We start from the raw sequence: 26,305 nt of genomic DNA, 5'->3' as shown, positions 1-26,305 counted from the left end.
AATTTCTGAAGGTTACGTTTTGAGATGTAGATATGGTCCCATTTACTAAAAGAAGAAAAGAGCTTTGAAAGAAAATATTTTGGAACTTAAAAAAAAATCAACTACTTGAAAAAGTTTCAGAATATTCTAAAAAATGTTTGGGAAATATGAAATAAAAATTGATGTGTGCCTTTATCACTGGTAAGGAATTGGTACATTGTTTTCCTAGGGTGTTTTTTGTTGTTGCTGGGGTTTTTTTTTGGTTTGTGTTTTGTTTGTTTGTTTTTGTTGTTTGTTTAGGTTTTAAAATTTTGTTCGGATTTTTTTGTTTGCTTGCTTTTGTTTTAAGTTGTCTTCCAAAATCTTCAAGATATTGAAACAAATTGAGGGGAGTAAATCAAATTTTCCCTAGCCCATTCTAAAATACTTAGGTACAGAGTAGTTAGTTCCCTTGTTTTCAAAGAATGTCACTAATCTGTGAGGAAATTTTCTTGCCTTCTTTCTTCCCCTGGTGTTTCAGGTGGAATTTAATTAAGGAAATTTTTATTTGTCTACCAGCATCGTGTATGGCATCAGCTTAGGTCTGGGAATTGTTCTAGAAGCTGACTGTAGTCACTTAAATCCAGGGATTTGGAATGTTTTATGGGCACTTGAGGACGTGATGTTTTTTTCACTGTTGATTTATGTTACTATAAAATAGAGTTTATGGTAAGGTCAGCTTGAAATACAAACCAAAATACTGTCCAGGATCATCTTCTTGATCCTGTGCAGCCTCCTGAGCTTAGTAAGAGAGTTCTTTTGGGGTGTTAATAGTCACCAGGTTGTTGTTGCTGGGGTGTTAACTTAGGTTGTAGTCTTCACCACAGGGTCACTGTGAGGGGCCTGCTCCTTTCTTGGCATGAAATAATTGACCAGCAGCACAGGAAGGCTTCCAGTGAAGGAAATAGAAGGAAGAGAGGTAAGTAGAGGATGGCAGGCAGTACAAGAGACAGATATTGCAACAGATACCTGAGTGCGTAAGCGAGTGAACTTGGAGAGGTGGGACAGAAACACTCAGCTCATTAAAATGGGTGAAGCAAACATAAATGGGTGGCATAGAGATGTTTCCTAACTAAATGGTGTGATTGAGAAATTGCCAGCTGTAGCTGAATCTATAAAATGTAGATGATTCTTTGTCTTCAGTAGAATTAATGTAAGTATTTTAGGGCAAGGTTTTAATAGCTGTGAAGAGGAGATTGTGTCAGCTTTGCACCAGCACTGGTTTTGGGTTACAGCGAAAGGCTCAAGTTCTTATTTCCTTCTTTTGCAGTAGATTGCAAAGAATCATAGAATATCCTGTATCACAAGGGACATGTGAGGATAACTGAGTCCAACTCCTGGCCTTACACAGGGACCATTCCAAGAACCATACCATATTTGAGGTTTATTCACTACTTTCTTGAAGCTGAGTGGGGTGACCTGAGTGCATGATGCCATTTTTTTGCAGTTCTTTGCACTTTTGAGTTCTTTATCTGATCATGTGTTATCATGTAATACTATGTCTGAAGTCATTCTCTTGTTGCAGCTCCTCAGCCAGCTTTTTCCTAGTCAACCATCTGGTGAGGGTATAAAAAACATTACTGGTGTTGGAGTCCTTCATCTTCTGATTTATTAAAGAGGGTTTGTTTCATTTAGGTGTGCTGAGATGCTGACTAAATGCCAAGAATATTTCTGGGCCTGTGATAAAGCTCATGCAGAATGTATTTTTTCTCATTAACAGAATTGATGTTCTTTGTGAATGAGACAGTACTCAATTAAAAAAAAAACCAGAGATATTTGTTTCATTGACTGACATGAAAGGTAAAATGAATTTTTTCTAGATTACAGAAGCTGACAAAAATCATGTTCAATCTCAGTTCTTTTAAGAGATCACTTAGTAGTTTTACTTCTTGTTGCACATTTTGAAAACTTTTATTCTTTTGCTCTTGATCAGTCATGTTTCATGTCACATTGCTTTGTAAAATGGTGTTTCTGCTACAGAATTTTTGTATATGATAGATACCTAGGAGGAGAAGAGTCCTGCTAGGAATTCCTGGTTAGACAATCATTAGGGTTGGAAAGACCTCCAAGATCCAGTCTTTGACTGAACACTGCTGTGCCCACTGAACTTTATCATCAAATGTTGGAGTCTGTACTCAGCTCTTACCTTTGTATGACTTTGATGTGTTGCAATCAGAAACAAATCCAGTATTCTCCCTGTAATTCAATTTTTTTTGCCTGTAAAGCAATACTCCTATTAGAGGTTCTCATTAAAGTTGGTGAAAAATATTAAATATATGTCAATATGTTTTTATAGTTGCCATTAAAAGATCTCAAAGTGCCTTACAAACACTCATAATTTATATTCTGTATAATATCAAGAATGTTCCAGCATTCCTGGAAATGGCTTGATCTTGCAGTTTAGCTGCTGCTGAGCCTTCTTACCCTCACTTAAAGGCGATTTGTATTTGAGGGAAGGAATATTTTGCATATTGTCTGTGTTAACTGCCAACACTCCAGATGCATCTGAGAGAATGAAGCTGTTAATATTCCATCTGATTTTTGAGAAGCATTTATTTCAGTAGAGCTGCAGGCTAGCAGGTATCATTGAGGATGTTAAGAAAATGAGCTTAACTTGAGCAGTAGTGTTTAGTAGATTACTCATTGATGTTCCCAAAGATACACAAAGTTGAAATGTGAATTTCTTTTCGTGTGTCATCAGGTTTTTCAACATATGGTTGCTGTTGCATAGCAATATTTTTAATACCCAACTCCAGGAAAAACACAAAAATTTTCTGTCCCCTCTACAACGGTAAAAAAAATGTAATTTAGAAAGTTATATGAAAATAGTCATGGGAGTAGAGACCCTTGGAGTTGAGGAAAGAGCTGCAGAGTAAAATGTCTAAAACACCTTGTGTTCTTCAGTGTTCTCTTATATCAGTCACATATTTGACTCAGTAGAATTCAAAACATTTATAAAATACTATAGCTGGACTATTTTTGTCCAATCAGATTGTAACATAGCCTGAAACTTGGTGGATTTTTTTTTTCTTTGGTTCTGGTTCTTTTTCATTGTAATAGTTCTTGTACATCAAGCTAAACAGGTTTTCATAAAGGATACAACATTTCTTTAACCACAATCCATTTTCTGAAAAATCACTTCAAGATGACTTTTCCTGTTACCTAATTCAAGTCACATAATGTCTTAGAATAAAAAGTATATTTTGACTGGAGATTTTATTTCAAATATTAAATTGTCTTTTTTTGTTTGTTTTACTACTTCCCTTGATACCTATTGTCTTTGCAGACTGTGTTCAGTTAGAAGCACCCTTGGTGAAATGAACTCAAGAGACAAATATTGAAACTTCTACTGCATACAATCAATTTTCTCTGTCTTGATAATTTTAAATGTTGACATAATTCATAGTTTCTCTAAAAAAAAAAAAAAAAAAAAAAAGAGTTCCAAACAACAAAAATCAACTCCATGGTGAATAATTTTTTGGTCTTGCTTATGGTCATGTTGGTGAAAAAAACCAAAACAAAATAAGTCTTTAGAGCTGAAAAGTTCAATTGATTTGTGTCTCTTACAGTAGTTTAAGTAACACTTCCTTGGAATTTTGTGGCTTTTGGAAAGTTTTGTGTTAAGTTACAGCTGATTTTTTCAATTGCACTTGGTGAGAAGACCTCTCTTGCTTGGTGTTAAGAAAACAGATCTGTTGGTATCACCCTGTGATGAAAGATACCAGTTTTCCAGTTGGACAGGAGATAAAGGAGCTAAGGCCTGGATAGGCAGAGCTGGGAATCAAATGTAGGAGAGTCTCTGGAATTGTATATAAGGAAGAAGGCTTGGCTGCTAGATATGCCTGAGGAGCGGGTGAGCAGACTCGTGTAACTGGTTCAGGGAGATACTGCTTGGTTAATCTCAAGGCTTCTGTAAATATAAACTAGTGTTTTGTTTGCAGCTCAGTGTCCCTGGCTCTGTCATCTCTGTCCCCCACCCCCCCACCCAAGAATTAGGAGGAAATTAGTTTTGATCTCACCTAGTTGCCCTCTTCTCTTTGAGGACAAGGCATTTTTCAGAAGTTCCTGTCTGTGAGCAGCTCATCAGAAGGCTCTTGGGTTGGTGAATGGAGACAAAACCAAATACAGTAAGCCAGGAAATTTGGGTGTATAGGTTCCAAAGTTGCTTTTGTTGGAATTTTACATGTTAATATTATTTACAGTCATCTGATAGAGACATGTAAATGAAGCAGTAGCAAATTCAGTTATGTTGTGTTGCTTCTGGAAATCCTGAAGTCTGTGATGTGGGAGAGACACGCCCTAGGAGGACCATTTAAGGATGATACAGATAACAAATTCTTTAATCAGTGGCAGAGTAGCTTTTATGCTAAGGCACTTATATTAGTCTGACTATCATTTTCACTGAAAATGAGCTTGGGGTTTTTTGTGAGGAAGACATTATCTCTTTGATCTCCTGAGACAAGGGAACATCAAGTTTTCCTTCATTTACCCAAGAGAATGCCATCAGTTGTAATTTATTTGAAAAGGGGGGAGAAAATTCAAAACTTGCTGAAATACAGCAAGCCCTGTTGAAAACTACTTCCTTGTCACCAAGGAAAAACTTGTCTCAAGGCTCCCAATTATTCTTTTCAAGGGTGCTTTGGGTAGTATCATAAATTATGTGTTTTCTTAATTTGATTTTTGTTCAAAAACTTGTGAATGTTTTCTTTCCTCAACAGGGAAAGCAATAAAGAAGCAGTAATGAGGAGCGTTTTGCTTCTGACTATATCTGAGTATTCTTTTTTGTGACTGACATTTAGAATTAGTAGTTATATTGTCTCATTAAGAAGTTTACCGTCAGCCCCAAGTATCTTGTAGAATTATTAACTTCTGTGTCTGTTCAGGCTCCTCCTTTGGTGCAGAATGTCTTGTTAGATTGTGAATGTTAATGGTCTCCTAGTGGATGAATGGATTTACAACTAAGTTCATAATTTTAGGAGTTCTTAGCTCTTATGGAAAACTTGGATAAACACTTTTTTTTCACCTATGTATGTGTGATCTGCGTTTGGATCATGCATGTCTTCTTCACATATAAAAAATTGTCTGCTCTGTACATTTTGTTTAACTACATCTGAATTTTTGCATGGACTGAATCTTTGCTAGCTAGGAACGACCTCCAAAGTATAAACTTGTAATTTTGGGCAAGTGTGTGTAGGTTAATTTTCTTTCAAATTCAACAATCTTATTTTCTGAACACAAAATTTAAGGGGCTTGAATACATTGCTGCCAATTTCTCTGAATGTAAAAACAAACTAAACCTAAATTCATGATTAATTCTGTGAATTTGCTGTGAAGAGTGGAAAGCTGTAAAATATCAGTTCATGTTTATGCTTAAAACTGTTCATAAGATATATGAAGCTCAGTTTTTATTTTTATAACTTAAATACCAGAAGTATTTATTTAGTAAGTTTCCTTTGGTAAAGAACTCAGTAGGGTACAAAAGGTGTCACTTTTTTGAGCTCTACTCCCAAAATAATTTTTTCATATTTGAGTCTTTAGAAGGAGAGAGTATTCACAGAAAATTGCTGAAGCATTGTGCATTCCTCTATTTCCCTGTGTTCCTTAGGATTCATTTCCTCATGGTCAAGTTTAAATACACATGCCATTGTTACTATACTTGTTCAGGGTTTCTTTTGATTTGTGGAAAACATATAACTGTTTTCTCTCAGCTGCTTTCTTGCCTCTTTCATGTTTCTTAATTGTGCATGCAAGTGATCCTACACTGTTTTCTTGGTACCCTTAAAATACTTGTAGTATTTAAATTGATATTATTGATCATAACTTTTTTTCTCATGAAGATAAGTAGATTTTCATAATCTCAAATTGTTCTACTTATTTTTGTTTTCCCTTGGCTCCTAATTTTAAGTGACTTTTCCCACTTCTCAGTGCACTCACGCTGTACCAAAGCACCTGAGGCATAAATTTTAGACTACAAAAATATTGCTAGGTTATCTCTATCTGTAAAGCTCCAATAAGAGATGCATTTCACATCTTCAGAAAGTTCTCTGATACTCTAATTGAATCAGCAGTTTATATAATTTATAAATTTGAATGATGTAAACTCACTATTAATATAGAAAGGCTTTCCCATCACACAGTGGCAATTAAATGTGTGATGTGGGAATCTGGTCTGATGATTTAAAGGCTTACCAGCAGTAATTATTGAATGTCTGTATTCTGCGGTGGAATGAAGTGTGCAATAGTTGCCCTTGGTAATAGTCATGCCTGTAAGTGCACACATGCTGGTGGAGGTGGAGCTTTTCAGCTTGGGCAAGGCTCTGTGTGAGAATGAGTGTAGTGCTTCCTACCCAAGCTGATTCATGCAGTGCTGTATATATATATACACATATATGGTGTGAGATATTATGGATTAGGTAGAAGTAGCAGATAAGATAAATTTATAAAGTAGCTGTGTGATTGTCTGTAAAGTCTCTTTCTCTTAAAGGTAGTCTGCACAAGTAACAGGACTCAAAGTTAGCAAATATGTTGAGTTTGCTATGCCCCAAACCACATGGAGTGGGTGGCCAGAATGGCTGTGCTGTTTCCCAATGCAGTTTGTCTGTTTGATCAATATTTTGGTTTTTACCTCAGCTACTGTTTGTAACCCTCTGTGATCAAGTGAAGATTTGTAGTATAAATCTGCTTTGCTTCTGGTTTTGATATGCAACAAATTATTCTGTGATCCTTGCAGAGAGATTGTTTTGTACTGATGTAGAATAGGTCACTCCCACGAGCAAAAAAGTTTGAGTGGTAAAAAGCACAATTTTTTTTTTTCAGTAAAAGCCTGTTCTACATTATCAAATTCCTAAAAGACTTCAAGAAGCTAGGTAGTTCATTTTGACTGTCACCTACTGCCTGAATCCAAAACCTGTTTGAGGATTTATCATGGGTGTCTTGCAGGTTGCAGAGTTGCTGGGCTATCCACAGAGCACTGTATATGCATTTATCCAGGGGTTATGTGAACGCATATGCCTCTTCTACTTGTACAACAGGTTAAACATCTATCCAAAACCAGCACAACTAAATTAACTATGTTACTGTTTTTGATATGCTGAATGATAGAAATTATTTTTAATTTGTTCTTGTTTTTGGGTAGGATTGTGACAGTGATATGCAGTGATGAAGGGAGTCATGTTTCGGTTTCCTGTATTAAAAGTGCAGCCTTGTTTTGGCTTAAGCCAGAGTAGAAATAGTGTTGGCAGAGTCAGTGACCTGTAACCTAGACCCTACAGGGTACTGTGGCCCGTTGCTGGGTGGCAGTGCCTTTAGGCAGATCCTTTGATTGATGCTGCTGTCAGGAGTGAAATCCTGATGCAGTTATTCTCAGTAGGCCCTCAAGAGGCCAAGGACTCATTTGCTAAGTATTATACAAGAAGAAAGGTTTTGATATATGGACAGCTTTTATATTTACATTGGCCTACAAATGGGGCTAGCTTCATCTACCTTCATAATCCTCTCCCTTTTCTTTTAATTTTTAATTTTTGTTTTTAGTAAGAGTTAAAAAAGCCAGAATCAGAATACTGAAGATTTACCATGTATGCAATGAATAAGTAAAGATTTTTGATATTTTACGTGCTGCAACAAAAATGGTATTTGGACATGTTGTCTACAAAAAACAAAGTACTGAGAGTAGAAGAAAAACTTTGTTGGTTTACTTGGGAAGAGAATATGTATTAAAATTTGAATAGCTAATGCAAGGTGATGTTATTCCTACACTGGGTTTTTCTTGTTTTTCCTTCTGGCTTCAGAATGAATAAATTAAAATGCTTTAATTATTTAAAGTAATACATGTATTCATGTCTGTTTACACTTTTCTCAGTTCATATGTACAGTTCCTGTAAATTATGATCTCATTACCTCTGTACAGGCATTAAGGAAATAAGGTATCCTGGAAGGTAAATCTCTAACATAGTTGATGGAAAAAAGATGGAAAAAAATAATCCTTTAAGTGTTGCACAGACCATCAGAGTGAACGAACTCTTCTTCCTGGTTCTCTTGCCAGGTCTATTGACAGAAAAGCTTTCTTACTGTGTTGGCATGGAGCAGGCATTCTCTTGGATAATATTCTTCTCATTTCCTAATCCCACACCTAGAGCCTTTATGTATTTTGATTGAGTTTACTCAAGAACAGAATATACAAATCTTTTTATTTTCTTTCTCTTTTTTCCCTTTTTCTTTCTTTTTATTTTCTCCCTACTTCTTCTTTCCTCCCTGCAAAATATCCAACAAAATTCAGCTCTTCTGTAAGGAGATGCTGTAGAAGATAAATAATTTGTGTTTTATAAGCAGAATCATATGCCATTCTGAGTAGGGGTAGGAGAGTGCTTGTACAATCTGTGCCTTTTCATCTCTGCCAACAAATTTTGAAAAGTTGTTTATCGGCTTTTGAGGATGTGAACTGAATGTTAGAAAAGCGGTTTAGATCTCTGAAACTCTGTGGTTATTGTCACACTATGCAAGAAAATGCCAGTGTAGATCTTAAACATGGACTTTGGATTCTTACAGAAAACATAAGTGCACATTTTTGTGTGCTTAGTTCTTCTCATGCTATATTTTTTATTTTTTATATATTAACATTGCATTTTCTTAAGGAGAGACAATCGTGCAACTTGTTAACCAACTAGATGTAACAGACCTATTGCCTATGCTTGAGGAAAGACAATCTTGTTAAAATAAGATATGAGCAGGAGTTTCACAGAAAAATGGTGAAAATCTTAGTGATGGGAAAAATTATTAATAGCAGTTGTCTCAAGAAAATGGAATATACAAATCTCCCTTTTCTTAATATCAGGTAGTAGTTATTCATGCAGGTTACATGGCAGTGTTGCAGGTAGCCTTTGTATTTCTTGAACCAGATGATGGATTTAAAAATTATTTATTGGGCGCTGTCAGATTAACCATATACCCTTTTGCTTATGGTGGTCTGCCAGCCTGGATTTGAGGGTAGAACTAACTTCTTTCCCACATGGCTCTAAACATATGTACACCTTAGAAAAACCACTAATTGACTTCTGATTCAGCTGATGAGCTGGATGTAACCAGTAATTGGATGTTCATCATGTTGCAAATAGCAGTGTCCATGGCACAGTTTTGAGTCTGCTGCTTGCTGCTCCTAATGAGCTGCTCAAAGAAACACCACCCAGGACTGTTGCTTCTCACATCCTGCAGTAGCTTGATACAGATGTACACATGACCAAACACAACCTGAGCCCTGTAACAGGGTATTTTTTTCATTTGGGAGAATTTGTATTTGAATAGGTGATACAGAAATCAGGTAAAAGGGGAAAAATCTAGTTGAAGTTTATGATCCATAAACCAGCTTTTTCACCACTGCCGGCGTGTTATTGTTCTTGTGCTTCTGTGGGACCCTTCTGTTCTGTAGTGTTGTTACAAACTAGCTTGCAGTGCTGAAAAATGGTTAAAGAACTATTGTGCCTGCTTTTGCATTTATTCATGTTATATTTAATTTATTAGGATCTATTTATTAATGTAGCACATCATGATTCATAGTACTTATGGAGGTAATCCTTCCTTGCTTTCCGCCCACAAGCTCCTAGTTCTCAAAAATCTCCAGAACCAGCTATCAAATAACCCCCACCCATCAAGTTTGGGAAGGTGAACTTTTTTGCTAATGAAAGGTGTGATGGTTTCCATAAAATATTTTTGCTACAGGCCTGTGATAAATATGATATGGTTGTCCAATTGCTTATGACTGACTGTTGTCCTGGAAATTGTTATTATCATAACCTGCTACTTGGAAGTACCCAAAAAACCATTTTGCATTCTTTTGGAAATAATTTTTATTATTGGACAGTAGGTGTGGCGTATTGGTTCTTAATGGCTACTCAGTAGTTATTTCTTTGTTTTGTGACCTTCCTTAGAAAAATAATGATGAGGCAGTGTGGGAGGATCACCTGTATAATTGTGTAGGAAAACAGGATAATCCCTTAGAGGCCACACATATATCCATGCTATCCAGCAGGAATTAAAAGTAGACCGGTTCCCTGTAAACAGAAGTGATCCCTTCTTTTTTTCCTACCTGCAAAATTGCTCAGATTAATGCTTTAGATAGCAATATGCTGTTTACATGACTTGTAATACATACAAACTGTTATTTGGATTTCTTATGCTATCTGGAAGTAACAGCAAATATCAAATTGATGTTAGACATTCTAAGTCATCTGAACGTTGCAACAGACGTGGTATAAGTAAAGCTAATTAATTCAGCTTTGGGAAATGCTTCCTCACTCAAATTGAAAGTGTAACCATGTCTAGCTCACAAACTTGATTAAATGGCCTTACTACTGCTTTAGGGGATTAAATATCGCAACTAAGTTAGTACAATGAAACGTGGCAAGAAGCCTCATGCAGATGAGCAAATTGGCCAACTGCTAACCTAGGAGAGCTCTTCGTTCGCAGTCTGAATAAAGCTGTTCAGATGGTTAGACTTACTGTTTTTCTTTTGTATGGAATTTGGCAGTAATTAGATTTACTCTCTCTTCCCCAAAATCTATATTTATAATTGTTACTGCTGTAGCATCTAACTACCAAATGCGCATTTAAAGTTTTTGCTACAGCCATCTAAGCTAAAAGAGACTTATGCACAGCCACCTTTCTTTTGATGTGTGTGGTAAACTTACTGCTCTTCAGCATTCCCTTTTTCTGTAGGTTTGAAATTATGTTGTTGAGGTTTGAAAATATGTTGTTGATGCCTGCAGTGTACATATTTTTTAGTCTGAGTGTTGAAGAAAAAGGTATAAAGGAAAGGAGGAAAGTTTGGAAAGTTTTCTGAAAGTGAGACTTTCTTTGAACATGAAATTCTGATCTCATACTGATCTAATACAACTTTAAAAGTATTTTAACAAACAGTGAAATGGCTGTAACTCCACAAATGTTGGTGGTGATTTGAATGCTTGCATAAGCTGGATGCAGCTAAGCTGACGTATGGTTTCAAGCAATTAAGGTAGGAAGTTAATGCACTGTAGCTTTGGGTACTCTGCTGTTTTCATCCGGCATTGGTCTGTGCCGCTGTTGAAAGGAGTCTTGTGTTTTCCCAGTCTCCTATTTCTGCTTTTTTCTCTTTCTCTTTTTATTTTATTTTATTTTATTTTTTCTTTGTAGCAGGCCAAGCAATTGGAATTGACCTGGATTAAGGGACAACTAGGTGAATAAAAAACTGATTGCATGGTCTGAGTCAGGGTGATGGTTAAGCGTCCACACTGCATGTGGAGTCTCATGGGAATCTCCACGGGGACCTGTCTTTAGCAGTGACTGCAGCAGGCAATGTGTTGCACTCTTACCATGTTTGCAGGTGATACAAGCATGAAGGGGGTGACCAGGTGATGGCTTGAGGGAAGGGCTGGTATGCAGGGATTCCTAGGAAGCAGGAGGAGTGCTATGTCAAGAACATGAAGATGTTCAGTAGGGACAAATGCACCTAGGAGGGAAGAGCTCCTGGCAGCAGCATAAGCTGAGAACAGCGGGGCTTGGGGGAGCAGCTCTGCAGGAAAGGCTCTGAGGCTGCCTGCAGACAACTCCCTGACAAGGAAGGGACTTGGTCAAGAGTATCCTAGGCTGTATCACCAGGCACATAGCCAGTAGATCAAGGTAAGAGATTATTCTCCCTGATTATTCAGCACCCATTGCATTGCATCGAATTAGGTTGCATCCAGTTTTAGGTTCCTGATAAAAGGAAAGTTGCTGATAAATTGGAATGCATTCAGCAAAAACCATCATGATGAGCACTTGCCCTTCTAGGAGAGTTATCTGGAATTGACCTTTCTCAGTTTGGAGAAGAGGTGGACTCCCAGTGCCTATGGGGGTTATAGACCTATATATAACCATATGGGGGTTATAGTTGAACTCTCGGCAGTGACTAAATTGAAACCGGAGTGATTCGGATTAAATACACATGGAAGCTTTTCTCGATTACTGTGGGATGGAGATCTTATGTGGTCTTTTGTCTACAGAGATTTTAAATTACTGAGTACCAGGGACTGACCTCACAGCTGAGCCTATTTTGAAGTATAGTTTCTGCAAGGGACCTCCTGAGGCCTCTTCCAGCCTGAATTACTCTGTTTCCATGATTTTTGGTTGAATTTCCATATTCCAACTCTAGCTGGAAAGAATGCTGTCAGCATTTTGGTGGCAATAGAGAGAACTTTCTCCTTTCTTTTAATACTGAAGGTTTACTTCTCCTCCCTGAAGATAGTCTTCAATGTTTAAACTAATCTCTCTTACTCTCTTGCAGTACACAAAGAGAGTACATGAGGGATTATTTTGATTTAGTTAAGGGAGAGTAGTATGTCCAAGGAATTGACCTTGCTTTGCTAGCTGATGGTTAACTATACAGTTGTTGGAGCTGCATTTAAAACTTTAAATGTCTTTCAGGACTTTTAAAAAGTTACTTAAGAGGAATTTTTTATTAAATAGAAGTAGTCTATTTCTAGAGACTTGCCCTCAGTTTATTTTCATTTTAGTTGCAGAAACAAGCAATTCTTCCTCATTGCAAGCTTGACTCATCACATAAACAGAGATATGGTATACAAAGTTTAGGTGGCATGGACAGTTTTCTCAGGCTCTCTAACACCACAATTTTCTAATAGGAAGTTCCACAAATTAAATGGAAGAGGAAAAAAAGAGTGTTCATCCTGTTTAAAACTGGTGATGCATATGTAAAATGAATGAGGGTTACAGTTTCTTTCTGGTAGCCGTTGCTTAACTTTTCTGGTATCCGTTGCTTGAGTCAGTTAAGTCTCATTTATATCAGATGGGAAAGGGAAAGTTGCTGTGCTGTCCCTGAAAGTATCACCATCAGATCACTCCGATTTTCAGAATCACAGTAATTATTTACCACTGATGATCAGAAAGGCCACATATAATAAATAGACCACAAATTTTAAAAGCTCACCGGATATGCCTGCTGATGACCAAAGATGACCAAAGTCACTAGGATTTTTCCTTTAAATAATGAAATATTTCTTGTAAGGTGGGAGAAGTGCCACAAAACAACATTATCTTAAATTTTGCCCAAGGCCTAAAGGAAAGTGTGTAATTTTCAAAACATGATTGTATGAAGTATTAATCTTTGGAGTCATACCTAAGAGTTCAAAATTATATTTAGCTGAGCAATTTTGAATTGATTTTTTTTTTTTTTGTCACTCTAATCATGGAACAATGAGGTCTTTGGATGTCATCACTATATTGCTGCATAAAAATATTTGCTCATTCTGAGCTATTGCTTTTCTTCCCTTCCTGAGTGCTGAAATGTGCTCAGCTTGGTGCTGCTTTATGGTTTCCTGTAGGTACCTTTTTTTTCACTCCTTTTGATAGAATTGCTCTCTCCTTGGATAGCAAATGAAATTCACATGTGCTGTAAATCAAGTCAAAGATGTGAAGAGATCTCTGTAAGTTCTGCAAGGTTGTTACCACTTTCCTTCTAATGGGTATTAAGGCCTGATAATTGCAAAAACCTGCTTCAAAAGCAGCTTTCTGGAGGTTTCTTCAGATGCATAATTCTTTGGGTTGCCACCAAGCAAACTTAGCTTCCTCTCTTCTTTATGCTATCCAGTTTCGTTTCCTGGTACAGGTTTGTACAATTGCTGGGACGAATTATTACTTGTTTTACTAAATCCTAGTGTTAACGTTGGGTTTATATTTTAATGCTGAAGCAGGAAATGGTAACATTTTCCCAATGGTAAATTGTGTTGAGTGGATGGAACTGTTCTGTGTGTGGCCATGGTTTGTTCTACTTGTTACCTAGCTTGTCAGATAATCCTGTGTAAAACATCTGTTTTATTTCTAAAAATGCAACAGAAAAATTTATGTTGTTTCATATTTAGGCTCAGAGTGTTTTTTCATGGCTTATATAAGATGAGCGAAATAAATTTGCTTAAAGGTGGTGGATTTTCTTCTTAATTTTTTAAATTTAAATTCTTACTTGAGGGAGATATTGAGATGATCATAGGTGTCTAAAGCCATTTTAAACTCTGGAATATCATCTATGGCTTCCTGCAGCAACTTTAAAATGGCCCATATTGTCCTGTGTTTTGTGCCTTATCTGCAGTCAGATGTTTTTGATATGTCGACCAAACTTGTGTTTGGATGACTAAATTACTTAGGAAAAAAGCCCCAAACCCAAGGTAACTGGAAGAAATATTAATGCTTGAACCTGACAATCAAAATGTTGCTTGTAATGGTCACTTACTGTAATAAACAGTTGTAGAAGTTAATTGCTGGAAACATTGGTGTGGTATAACCCCAACTAACAACAAAACACCACACAGCTGTTAGCTCACTACCCCAGGTAGGATAAGAATTGGAATTAATAAACAAAGGAATGAATTCACTGCTTCCCATGGGTACGCAGGTGTTCATCCATCCCCAGGACAGCCAGGGTCTGTTACACCTGACAGTGACTTGGGAAGACAAAACATCATCCCTCCAAATGTCCCCACTTCCCTCTTCTGTCTTCCAGCTTTATATGCTGATCATGATGCCTTGTGGTATCCCCTGGGTCAGTTGTGGTCAGCTGTCCTGGCAGTGTCCCCTCCCAGCTCCTTGTGCCACCCCAGCCTCCTCATTGATGGGTGAGGAGCAGAAATGGCCTTGGCTCTGGGTAAGCTCTGCTCAGCAATAACAAAAACATCCTTGTGTCATCAACAAATCCAAAACACAGCCCCATAATAGCCACTGTGAAGAAAATTACCCTATCCCAGCCAGAACCAGCAAAAACATAAACCTTTTTGCATGAATTTCTATTTTTAATTAATTATTTGCCTAATTAAAAAATGCTTCACCTTGGCATAGATTTCTTTCAAGATTTATTTATTGTCAGTATTAGAGATACCATAATATCTTTATATATTATAGAGATATTATGGTATCTCTAATAAATAGAGATAAATTTATTTATCTCTAACAATAATATTAGAGATAAATAGATAATTCTGAATTGAGTTATAGTCTGACTTGAACCTGTACATATGCCTGATGAGGCTGTGGGTTGTCAGGTGAGATGAGTGAAATTTTTGTTTTAATTTTTGTTTTCTTGCTCTCGTTCTCCACAAAACATGCCAAAACAGGGAAGGGGATAGGGGTGTGTACAGCAAGATAGACTTCAAGTGGAATTGGGTTTTAAGAAGTTGGTTATATCAGGGTATGTTTTTATATCACTTTTGTGAAAAGAACTATTAGAAGTGGAATGAACTACACACAGGCATGATTAAAAAAAAGTAGTAGTGTTGCATTTGGAGAGAACTGTGGTTGCTATGAGGATGCAGGCAGGCTTCAATTTGAAATAGTCTTTGTAGGTTGGTTGTAAAAATGGTTATTATTAGTAGAGCGGTTGAGGTCCTCTGTTGTAGGTAGCTACATGAAATACTATTTCATGCTGAGGTTCTGTTGTTGAGTTTCTGAGAAACATTTTGTAAACTACACTTGGTTTTGTAGATGATGGATAATTTTCCAGGTGGAAAGTTGCCAAATCTTAAAGAAGTTTTTAAAGCGTCTTTAGTTTTGCATCTATTATTCAGAGAGGCTTTTTGCCCTTTTTGGGAAGCTAGAGGAAGTACAGATTCAAGTTCCACATGTCCCAAAAATCCACTAGAAGTTCAGCCCTCAAGATCTCAGGGTAGCTCTTTTGGAGAGCCTGCCATTGTGTGACATGTTAGCAAGCACTGGGAACATTGCTCTTCAATTCTATATGTGACTCTTTCTAATGTCTGCTTTTATTTCTTCCTGTCTTGCTTAAAATAGAAACAACTTTAAATCTTACTTTATTATGCAAATTTGCTGCATTTGTTGTCAGTGTCAAAGAAGGTTAAATAGTGGAAGACATTAGACTTTTTCAGTTTTCTTAGCCTGATTTTGCAGTCTTGGACTTCAATTATGTTTAGTAAATTTCAGTTCATAGAAAGTGTGCTTTTCTCCAGGACTTCTGTAAAAGTTTTAGTAGTAGTAATATTGGCAAGAGAAAGTCAAACCCAAAACTGGCCAGCAAGCAAGAGAAAAAAACAGAGGAAAGAAGATGAAAAAAAGAATGAGTAATGTTGACAGGATTTTTCTTAAACTGTGTGAAAGACATCAATGCGTAGTACAGAGGAGAGGAGCATAATTTTTTAAAGGGTTGAAGTAGAAGTGCATAATTCAAAATACTTAACATTCTGTCAAGTTACATAAACTGTAGTCTTGTTAAACTCATCTTTTCTTTGAAATACTAAAGGAGGTTGTTAAGGGGTGGGGGGATGTCAAATGAAATGGCTGCAATGATGTTATGCAACACAGTTAATTTCGACCTACGCTCTGCTTCTCTGCAGAAGAAGTTGAAGAAGAGTCTGAAACTACAATTGAGGTTGATTTGACTGATAAACAGAAACATCAGTTGAAGCACAGAGAGCTTTTCCTTTCTCGCCAGTATGAGTCCCTACCAGCAACGCATATCAGGTAAGAAGTAGTAAATACAATTTCTCTGGGTGTTCTGCTGGATGGATTGCCTGACCATAGCCCATCTGCTGGACTGCTTCAGCCTTGCTAAACAATGTCCCTAATCTTAGCTGAGTTGGGCCAGGTTGTCCTGTGAACTGCTTTGGAAGCACCTATGTTTTTTCCTTCTGTTATTTGATGGTTGAGTGTTAGAAGGAGCAAGAGTCTCAGAGCTCTAGCTTGCCTATTGATAGCATCAGTTGATTATCTGGTGGAAAATCAGTCTGTTACTCCTTTGGAAGAGCTAATTTGTTTTAGTTATTCTGCTGACCAAAAGAAGCTTGACCATTTCGTCTGGCTTGGAAAACAGCAGATGGGTTTGGAAAGGAGGTAGTGACTCATTGATCAGATCTGCAGTTTAGGGCAGCATGCATGTAAAATTAAAATTACCCCAACTTCACTAAATGTGAAGAAGTCATGACTGAGTTTGGCTAAATGTTGCAGAAGCATTTCAAGTATTGTTTTAAATTTCCTTTAATGCTAATGTAGGAAGAGGCTTGCTAAAGCTCAAAAAGTGTTTGTCAGCTTCTTTCTGTAAGTGACGTAGGTGCTCATGTCATCAATCTATTTAGCAGTCAGAAAAACTTTTTTGTGTTGGAACGAGGAGATGATGAATCTAGAAATGGAAAAGAAATAGCACAGTGATGGAGGGAGTTTAATTTAGTGTGAAAAAAATGCATTCTTACATTGCATTCTTAAGGAGTTTTCATTTTCTTATCACATCTAGCTGCCCCCAGCTATTTCAGACCATAAGTATCTAGAAGTTGCCAAAAAAAAGGTACATATTGTCCAACAGGAGAAGCACATTTTATGTATGTATTTATTTTTTCTCTTATTGGCAAATCACAAAATCATGGAATGTTCTGTGTTGGAATGGGCCCACAAGCACCACTGAGTCCAGCTCCTGACCCTGCACAGCACCATCTCCAAGAATCACACCATGTGCCTGGGAGCATTGTCCAAACACTTCTTGAATTCTGTCAAGCTTGGTGCTCTGAGCACTGCCTTGGGGAGCTTGCTCCAGTGCCCAGCCACCCTCTGGGTCAAAAACCTTTTTCTAATATCAAACCTAAACCTCTCTTGACACAATTCAGGCCATTTCTTTGGGTCCTTCCACTGGACACCACAGAGATGAGAGGTTGTTTATCTCTCTTGCTGACAGCACAAAAACTGGAAGTTGGAAATTTTTGTATTAATTTCTTGTGCTTTATTCAGCTCCTTGTTCTGACTTTGAGAAAGTCATTTAACTGTCAATTTTCTGCTGCTCCAACTATAGCATGGAGATAATAATCCTGTGCAGTTTCTTTTACTTACTTTGACATTTAGATATTGAAATAAGGTATTCTCCTTGCAGAGGGAAGATTACATAGAAGAAGTATTGTAAATGTCTTCTCACCTCACAATTCAGGGAGCAAATACAATAGAGGTTCTCCAGTACATAGTTCACAAAGAAGGGAGAAAAACACGTGAATTCATAGTACATGCCACACAGCACAGCAGGCAAAAGCAGAGTGATGACTTGCATCTACTTTTCAGAACAGATGAATGTTGTAGGACTGTGCTGTCACGTGTTACTGAGACCTTTAGCAGACAAATTCTGGAACAAGCTTGATGTTTCAATGTTTTGAAACTCTGTTTTAAAAAGAAACAACAAGGCAAATACACTATAAGGTATGCCTGGTATTCCTTACTTAGGTCTTTTACTTACTTGTGTTCACATTCTGTGATTCTCAGTAGTTTTCTTAACTTTTAATAATTAGCTTGTCCTCTAAAGAGGATGGAAATATTGAGGAGGTGGCACTCCTCTAGCTTTCTTCCATCAGTACTCCAGAATACTCGAGGATGCAGATATCACAGCTTTTCTGAGAGTCTGTTTTGATGTTTGATGTCGGTGATTCTTTTCCCCCGGTCATCTATTTGGGATTTTACTTTCTTTGTCTACTACTTTGTGTCCTATCGCTCCTCCTCTCAAAAGAGCTTGGTGCCATCTTAGTTATCTATATTTTCATTAGCTAATTGAACAAAGCAGTAGAATTTCTCCCTTTAGTTGTCATATCTTAGGAGTGAACAAATCCAGTTTAATATCATCTGCGTACATGTTGAAAGTATATTTTTTTCCCAGGGTCAGCAACTGGGGGATACCCCCAGTAACCAGCTGCCTGCTGGACTTTGTATCACTCACCACAGCCTTTCCAGTCTGGTATTTTTTTCCAAGCTTATTGTCTACTTGTCTAGTCCAAATGTTTCCAATCTTCTTGAAGGATACTGGGACTCTGCAGGCCTTGCTGAAGTCAGGTTCAATGACATTCTCTGCTGTCACTTGTCTACCAAGTTGGTTGCCTCCATATAGAAAGCTAGGGGATATTTATGCAATGAAAGCCAGGGTAACTCCATGATGTGGGCCTTTGCTCTAAGCACTTACAGTTTTAGCCCTTAGGAAAAACTGGATTTACAGGAATAAATGGTACAATGGTATAGATGGAGATTGGATGTTGGAAATCAGTTCTCTCCAGAGTAAGAACACAAAAACTCAACCCCTCTGAAAGGAAGAGGAGAAAGTTCAAGTTGATTTTAAGAGAATGGAGGAGGTTTTTTGACAGCTACAGATCTTGACCTTTTCCCAACATCTTCAGCCAAGAAAAGTATCTGAGACAAACTGCATTTTTGTTGAAATTGAAGGAGTGAAAGAATTTTACCTAGTATGTTTTTATTTAGTTTTTACTTACAAGGTTTTACTGCTTTTGTTTTGTCTTTCTTATTTTCTTAACTTTACCCTTTTTACCTTTTTCAAACTGAATGTTAGAGGACATTACACATCTTTCCCTCCAAAAAAACCCTAATGCTAAGGTTGCTTTTGTTCTAGTTGACAATTCCAAATACAGTGATGTCTCATTTACATACCTGTTGCTGTTACTTCATGGTTGAAGCTCCAGAGTAACTACCTTGCAGTAATCTTAGTGCATTAGATTTCTTTGATGTGCATGTCTAATTCTGGAGCTTTTTGGTCTGAAACTCTGGGTTTTGAATAATATATTTGCTCTTGTAATAGTGAAATACAATTTTATCCCTCATTCTGATATTTTTATTTTGTTATATATACATTATATGTAACTGTTTTGATATGTAATTTGTTTTGTTAGAAATGCTGGGATTTTTTTAGACTTCATCTTGTCTCCCCTTTAAATTAGATGTCACTATGCAACTTCAGTAGCTTTAGGGAGCAGTAAAAGTTTTGGCATAAAAAAACCCCAGAGAGCCAGATTTAGAAAATAATCAGAAGTGGGTAGTGTAGTAATCAAATGTGGCGATGGTGCCTTCTGGACAGAGTTCTTGAAGTGGAATGTGTTTCAGAAGGTGGAATTACCTAGCTTGTCCTGGAGTCGTGGTGTGTGGCACAGAACAAGCTCATGTATCAGTCTGGGGATCAAAAACAAGGCTTGTTACCTTCCTGCCTACTTGTCAAGTTACAAGTGAAATTATTGCCTCCCCTGTCTGCTCAAATGTGTGCAGTCAGTAACACCCCTCCAGTGGATTATCTCCTTCCTTCCTAATCCCTGCATGATGCAGATGCAGTTTTGCCAGGCTCTGTAATCCCAGTGTCCTTGTCACAGTTGTCCTGCCTGCCGGGCTTCCTGAGCCAGTCTCCTTCATTAATGTCACACAGGGAGTGCCCCCAGGATCGGTGCAGGTGGCTCCTGTGAGTGGTGCCATCCCAGAGAGGGGCTGAGTTGAGCCAGTGCTGGGTACTTGGGCTCTCAGAGGTTTGAGCATTACCAAATACAGCATTTTGGAAAGGCATGAAAAGTAACAGGAAGAAGAATGGTGAAAGGTGTCAGAAAGTCAGAAAGTTGAAATTATCTGCCAGTGTTGCAAAATTCACCATAAAACTTAACATGTGGTAAAAGTGAGTTCTTGTATAAAATCTGCAGATGGTTATCTTGTTGGAGATGCATTGGGTTATCTGACTTGTGATTTGGACTTTAAATTTATTTTTCATACTTAAGCTCTCAAGTGTTAATAGGTATTAAACAGGTTTAGATTGTTGTAAAAGATGCGTTAGTGTCTAAGGTTATTAATAATTGCTCTAAAGTTAAATATTTATTATGAATTGTGTAGAAGAATTTATTTATACATCAAGGTTCTTCTTACCATTTTAACATCTTTGCTTATATCTTGTTTGCTTACTTGGTGTTCCAGTCTTGGGATAGGGGAGTTTTTATGTAAGATGATGATGATTATATTTTAAGTTTGAAAAGTATACATAAGTCAGGCATTCTCAGATGCTATAATAGAAGCAGGTGTGAATCTTTTGGGCTGCTTTATACAGCAGTAAAGACCTCTACCACCTTCAGGGAAATAAAATATTCTTTTTCTTGCATTTCATTTGCTTATGTAGGATATCTGTATGTTATAGAGAGGTTTTTTATGATGGGGTTTCTTGAAATAACTGTAGTAAATTTACACCCTAATCTTTAATGGGGAATGCAGTTGGATAAATGAAGTGTTTTTTATGTTTTTTTAGAGGATTCTGTTTGTTGCTTGGCATAACAGCAAATTCAAGTTTTCTATGCACCTACTGAAGAGAAGCTTTCTGAGCATTGGTTCTGAAATATTCTTACACGTACCCTCTATTTTAAAAACTGACAAACAAAATGGAAACCCAACAAAAGAGCCCTCAAAACTATCATAAGATGGTCATGGCTTGGTTTATTACTTCTGTTCCAGCACAGAAAGGTCTTCATGAGCCTTTTAAAAATTGTGATTGCATAAGATAGTTTTATTAAAAGCTGATTAATATGACTGGGGAGAATGTGCCTGTGCATATGTGATGTTAAAGAGCATCCTAACAGTCAGATCATGAGAAGAGTTCTTAAATTTTTATTATGCAATTTGTACTGTCTGCATATTTTTACATGTAAATATACAAAAAAGTGTACTTAAACTTCTAAAGTACCAGTCTATAAGGATCTTGGTTTCCCTCTTTTGACATTATTCTGATCATTAATGGAATTCAGAACACAGCATTAATTTTTCTTTCAGTTTGGTGTTTTGTTCATTTTTAATTGTTTGTTTGGTGATGGTGTTTTTTTGTTATTTTGGTGGTTGTGTTTTTGGTTGTTAAATGGTACCCTTGCTCTTGGGTAGACTGAAGAAACTTTGCTTGGTAGCACTTTGTAGACGTAGAAGAAAAAGTAGCTTAAGAATGTGCAGTTTATAAGAATGTTAATGTTACAAACTGGAACCTTAAATGTGTTATAAATGACTCAGTTATTTGAAGTATCAATATTAGTGAATCCTGATGAAATCATGAAGAAGAAATAACAGCAAAAAAGAAAGTTGTGTGATACAACTAAGGTGTAGAGAAATCCTTTTTTTTCTGAATGTGGGATTCCTTCATTCAAAATGCAACAAATGCTCTGAAGCTCAAGACAGATATGGCAGGTCATTTTATAGTGTTACTTCTCAAGACACAGGGCACTTTAGAAATCCTGAGGTAATACCACTAAATTCTAGTTTTGGCATTCCTGGGAAACTAGGAGTTCCTGCATACAGGGTGTGTGTGTTTATATACAAATTTTAGCTACTTTTAAAAAGCTTAGTATGATCCTTAAAAGCCTGATTATTTTCTGGCATAAATCAGACTGGATAAGGAGTGAATTTGTTTTCATAGGCATATGCTTACCTAATCATTTACGTTGTTAAGCAAGGTATTCTTCCCTTCTGTAATGAGTTTATTTGGAGCAAAGGGACTTTTGAAGCATGTCTGACTATTTTCTTCTTTTTTCCTTTTCCAGTAGAATTCAAATTATTCTTACCGAATTAAATGAAAATTCAGTTCAGACAGAATCCTATTTTCGTATGTGATCAATTGCCAGTACTAGTAATAGTGTAAGAAAAAGTGTATTTATCAGTAGAAAACTGTCACATAAATACCTGAAAATCAGTACATATTTCTCTGTAGTGACATAATTACAAAGTACGAGCCTTTCACAGGGTGCAAAACTTTTATTTTCAGTTGCTTGGAGTGATGTGCATTGCTTCTGAGCTGGGCAGCTTGTAATGGACTTGATGATCTTAAATGTGTTCTGCAACCTAAATGGTTTAATGAATGTATGGAAAATCATTCCTAACCGGCTTCCTGGGGTTTTGTTCAGTTCATGTGCATCACTGCTGCTGTGCTAAAAGGCAACAATTCTTTTACTTTTTAGCATGAATGAATCCCTAGAGAAAAAATATCAATGACTTGAGTTTGCAACAATGCAGTTTCCAGTTTACAGAAAGTACATCTACAGTTATGCTTGTTTTGAGATATCAAAATACAAAGTTTTACTGTGGCCACATTGAGAAAATATTTACCTTTTAATTACTTTAAAATCCATGTCAGTTGGGCATGATTGCTTCAGGAGACTGTCGATAAATCTTAACCAATTTGGAGTGCACAAAATTAGCACTCCAGCTCAAATTAAAATTAAAATTTTGAAGTTTTGACTAAAAGCCACATGCAGTATCAAAATCCTGGGCCATGCATCCATATGATCTATGCACATGTTTAGATGCCAGGCATTTACTAGTTCATTTAGATGTGCATAAATTAGTTTGCTGTTCATTCTGGTTTTGATTTTATTTGATCAAGTGTGTGTTAATCAGATAATATCAAATTTATTGATTTATCTTTTGGCCATAGATGCACAATCTTGTATTCTTTAGAAGATTGGTATTACTTTGTCAGAGGCGCAGATCCCAGTAGTAGTCACCTATCAAATATTTTTTGGTTTTTGTTTGAGTTTTCTTCCTCATGTTTGCTATGGCTCTGTAAATGGACAGAGACAGACTTGAGCCAATTAATTATAAATCAATACAATGCAGATTTTTTTGTCAGTTCTAGATATTGACTGAATATTTTAAAAGTCAGATAGTAGTTAGGGATCTATTACAGGTTTAAATCACTATGATGATTTTTTTTTTGTTTGGTTTTAGTGTTATGCAATAGTTTGCTCCCCAGTTAATCTCTTTTCAGTCTTGAGAATTTGAAATTTGCTATAAAGACATGGGTATGTGTCTGTCAGCATCATTCTGTGTTCCTTAAATTGTGCTTCAAAGTAAAATACACAAGTACTCAGTCTGGCTTGCTGTGACTGGGGAATCAATTTCATATAATTAGTAGGAGCTCTTTGGACTCCACTGTTCCCACTCTGTGGTTTGGTGATCATCATTGTAGTGTAGACTGCTTGTAAGGGATCAAGACTTGGATCAAAGTGGGTGTTTGATAGGAAATCTTCAAAACACTTCCTCATTTAAGACAGTTCAGGGAAAAAAAGTATTGTTATTTCAGGTAGCTCTCTCCTCCTTAACTCTATCTGTATCTTCCCGCCGCCCCCCCCCCCCCCCCCCCCCCTCTTTCTCACTTTATGCTGGATGTGCAAAATATTGCTCTGGAGTTCTACTCCTGCACCTGCTCCTTTCTATCCCTCTTCATTATGCACCTTCATTTGAGTTTAATCTCTGATTGCCATTGAAGTAACAGCATATGTTAAAATCAAATCAGATTTTTCTCACCAGCATAATATTTCCTAATATTCTTTCCTGTTGTTTTATTCTCAGACTGTCTAGCTAGTGACTCATGCTTCTGTGCTCTGAATGTCTACTGAGACACTAACATTTCTTGATGCAGATCATCAAGATACAATTGGTATATAGCTGTACAAAATTATCCAACATAATTCTGTTGTTTTCTGGAGGGCAATTGATAATTGTTATTTCTAAGTCTTTGGGGTCGTGACTGCACATGTGTTTTTCTTTCTTCAGCTTGTATCTGAATTAGCAATGCATATAAAGTTTCATTGACTTGGTGAAAACCCAGAGCAATGAGTTCTGAGAGTTCTTGCACTGCATCATTGTCACCCAGGCTACATCTGCATTCCAATAGATTTTGTTGGTGTGGTACTGAACCCATGAAGGTGCCTTTTCCTGTCTTATCATTCATACTAGTTAAAAGGCAGCAGGTATTTTGTTTCTTGTAATTTCTTTCTGTAATTTTTATTTTTTTACATACCTCTTCTTCCAAGAAATCTCTGTTTTAAAAAGTTTGTGTCTCATGGGCTGTCTTACTCACCTGCTGAAAACATGAAGAAATAGCCTGCAAGAACAGCAGAACTGGAATTGTAGAGGTTTCCACTGGTATAAAAGTTAGGGCTGAAATGAAGAGGCACTGTAAAAGATGAGGCAGTTGCTGTTGATTTTGATTAATTTTGATAGTTTTAAAATATAAGTGTTTGCGTCAGCTTTTTAAAATTTTCATAAAGATTTTAATCTATATTTTTGATTATTTTAAGAAAAAGCTCATTAAATAACAATTACCTAGACTGTGCAAACAAGAAGGCATTTCATTCTGTCTTCTGGGCAATTTGGTCAAGGTTGTTTAACCAGACTTTATTGAAATCTTTTGATAACATTGTCTGGTATAATACCCTCGGTACAATTTTTTTCATGCTACTTAAACTCTTGAGCTGGTTATCATCATCTTTTGCCTTCATTTTAACAGATTAGTAAGGTCAGTCTTGTCCTTCTCTCATCTACATAGTGATTGTTGTCACATTCTTGTCTGAAGTAAGTTCTCACATGCTTTTCATTCCTGCATTGGGTCTCACTGAAAGATGGCATGTTTTATCTTTAGTTTTCAAGATCTCTTAGGTCTTGCCTCAGCTTACTCTCTGTGAAATCTGTCCTTCAGGACTGATATGGTAGCTGACATCTCACATAGAGTGTTGATTTTCACGAGCTCCATATTGAAATTGTCCAAGACAGTCTGACCTATGAGTGTCTCACAAAGCTGTCACTTACTTTTTAGAATTTAATTCTCCTTTTCTTTGTCCCACAGTAAACAGCCTCCCACCCATCCCAGGAAAAGTAGTTCCATAAAACAAGGGTGGGGTGGAGGGGGAACAAATCCTTGTGTTCCCCACAAGGAAACTTCTGTCTGCCATGATAACTGGTATTTCTTACAGTTTCCTTTTAATCCTCATTAGTGTCTCTGTGCTTTGAGGTTTTGGCGGTAGATGTTAGAGTTTTGGTTATGGGACTGTATGGTCCTGGGTTTCTGCTAGGGGTGTTGAAGAAATCCTTTCCTACAAAATCATTGAGTCACTTTAGAACTAAAGTTTTGGGGTTTTTTTTCTGGAGAGAGTGTGAGTCTCATTTCTGTATTGTAACAGAAGGGCTTCCCTGAGGTATGGAAGGAGGCTGTAGGTGTGGAAAAATAGCTTGTCAGGCATCCCTTAGCTGATGGATGTAAATGATCAGGAATTGTCAACTCAGGTGAAGTCATCTGGAACATACAAAAGAGATTTACAAGCAGACAAAAGCTTCTAACAAATGAGAGTGAAGGAAGGTGTAGCATGTGAAAAGAGCTTTCATATGATTAATGCTTTAAAGAAAAAAGTTATGAGTTGTGGCTCTGGTTACTAGGACAGGAGAAGAAATTGAATCCTAAGTGGTTTATATGACAGAAGCTGGCAATACCATGAGCATATATTTATAGGTGAGTTTTATTGTCTGCTTTTACTGCAAGACCCCTAAATTACTTTTTGTTGCTGGCTGATTTAATTATATAATAAGTTTTGTTGGGATTGTTGTCAGCTCATGGAGCAACTCTTTATTTGTGACCAGTTTAAATATGAAGTACATCTAAGAGCAGAAAGGATTCTGAAGGCACAACTTAATCTCATCAAAATCAAGTTGTAATGAAGACATAAAAGCTAACTTATCT

The 26,305-nt window shown here is 36.9% G+C and overlaps 1 protein-coding gene across 5 annotated transcripts in view; it reads left to right on the top strand.

The window, feature by feature from the left end:
• MTA3 (metastasis associated 1 family member 3) overlaps positions 1–26,305 on the top strand; it is a 138,050-nt gene that overhangs the window by 6,622 nt on the left and 105,123 nt on the right. For all 5 annotated transcript variants that reach the window (XM_038131060.1, XM_038131059.1, XM_038131058.1 and 2 more), the window contains exon 4: positions 16,374–16,500. In XM_038131060.1, coding sequence (XP_037986988.1) covers positions 16,374–16,500 — 127 coding nt within the window. The remainder of the gene's footprint in view (positions 1–16,373; positions 16,501–26,305) is intronic.

This window comes from Motacilla alba, chromosome 3 (assembly GCF_015832195.1).
Source record: "Motacilla alba alba isolate MOTALB_02 chromosome 3, Motacilla_alba_V1.0_pri, whole genome shotgun sequence".
Lineage (NCBI taxonomy): Eukaryota > Metazoa > Chordata > Aves > Passeriformes > Motacillidae > Motacilla > Motacilla alba.
Note: the sequence above shows the minus strand (reverse complement) of the source record. Positions and strands in the feature narration are given on the sequence as shown.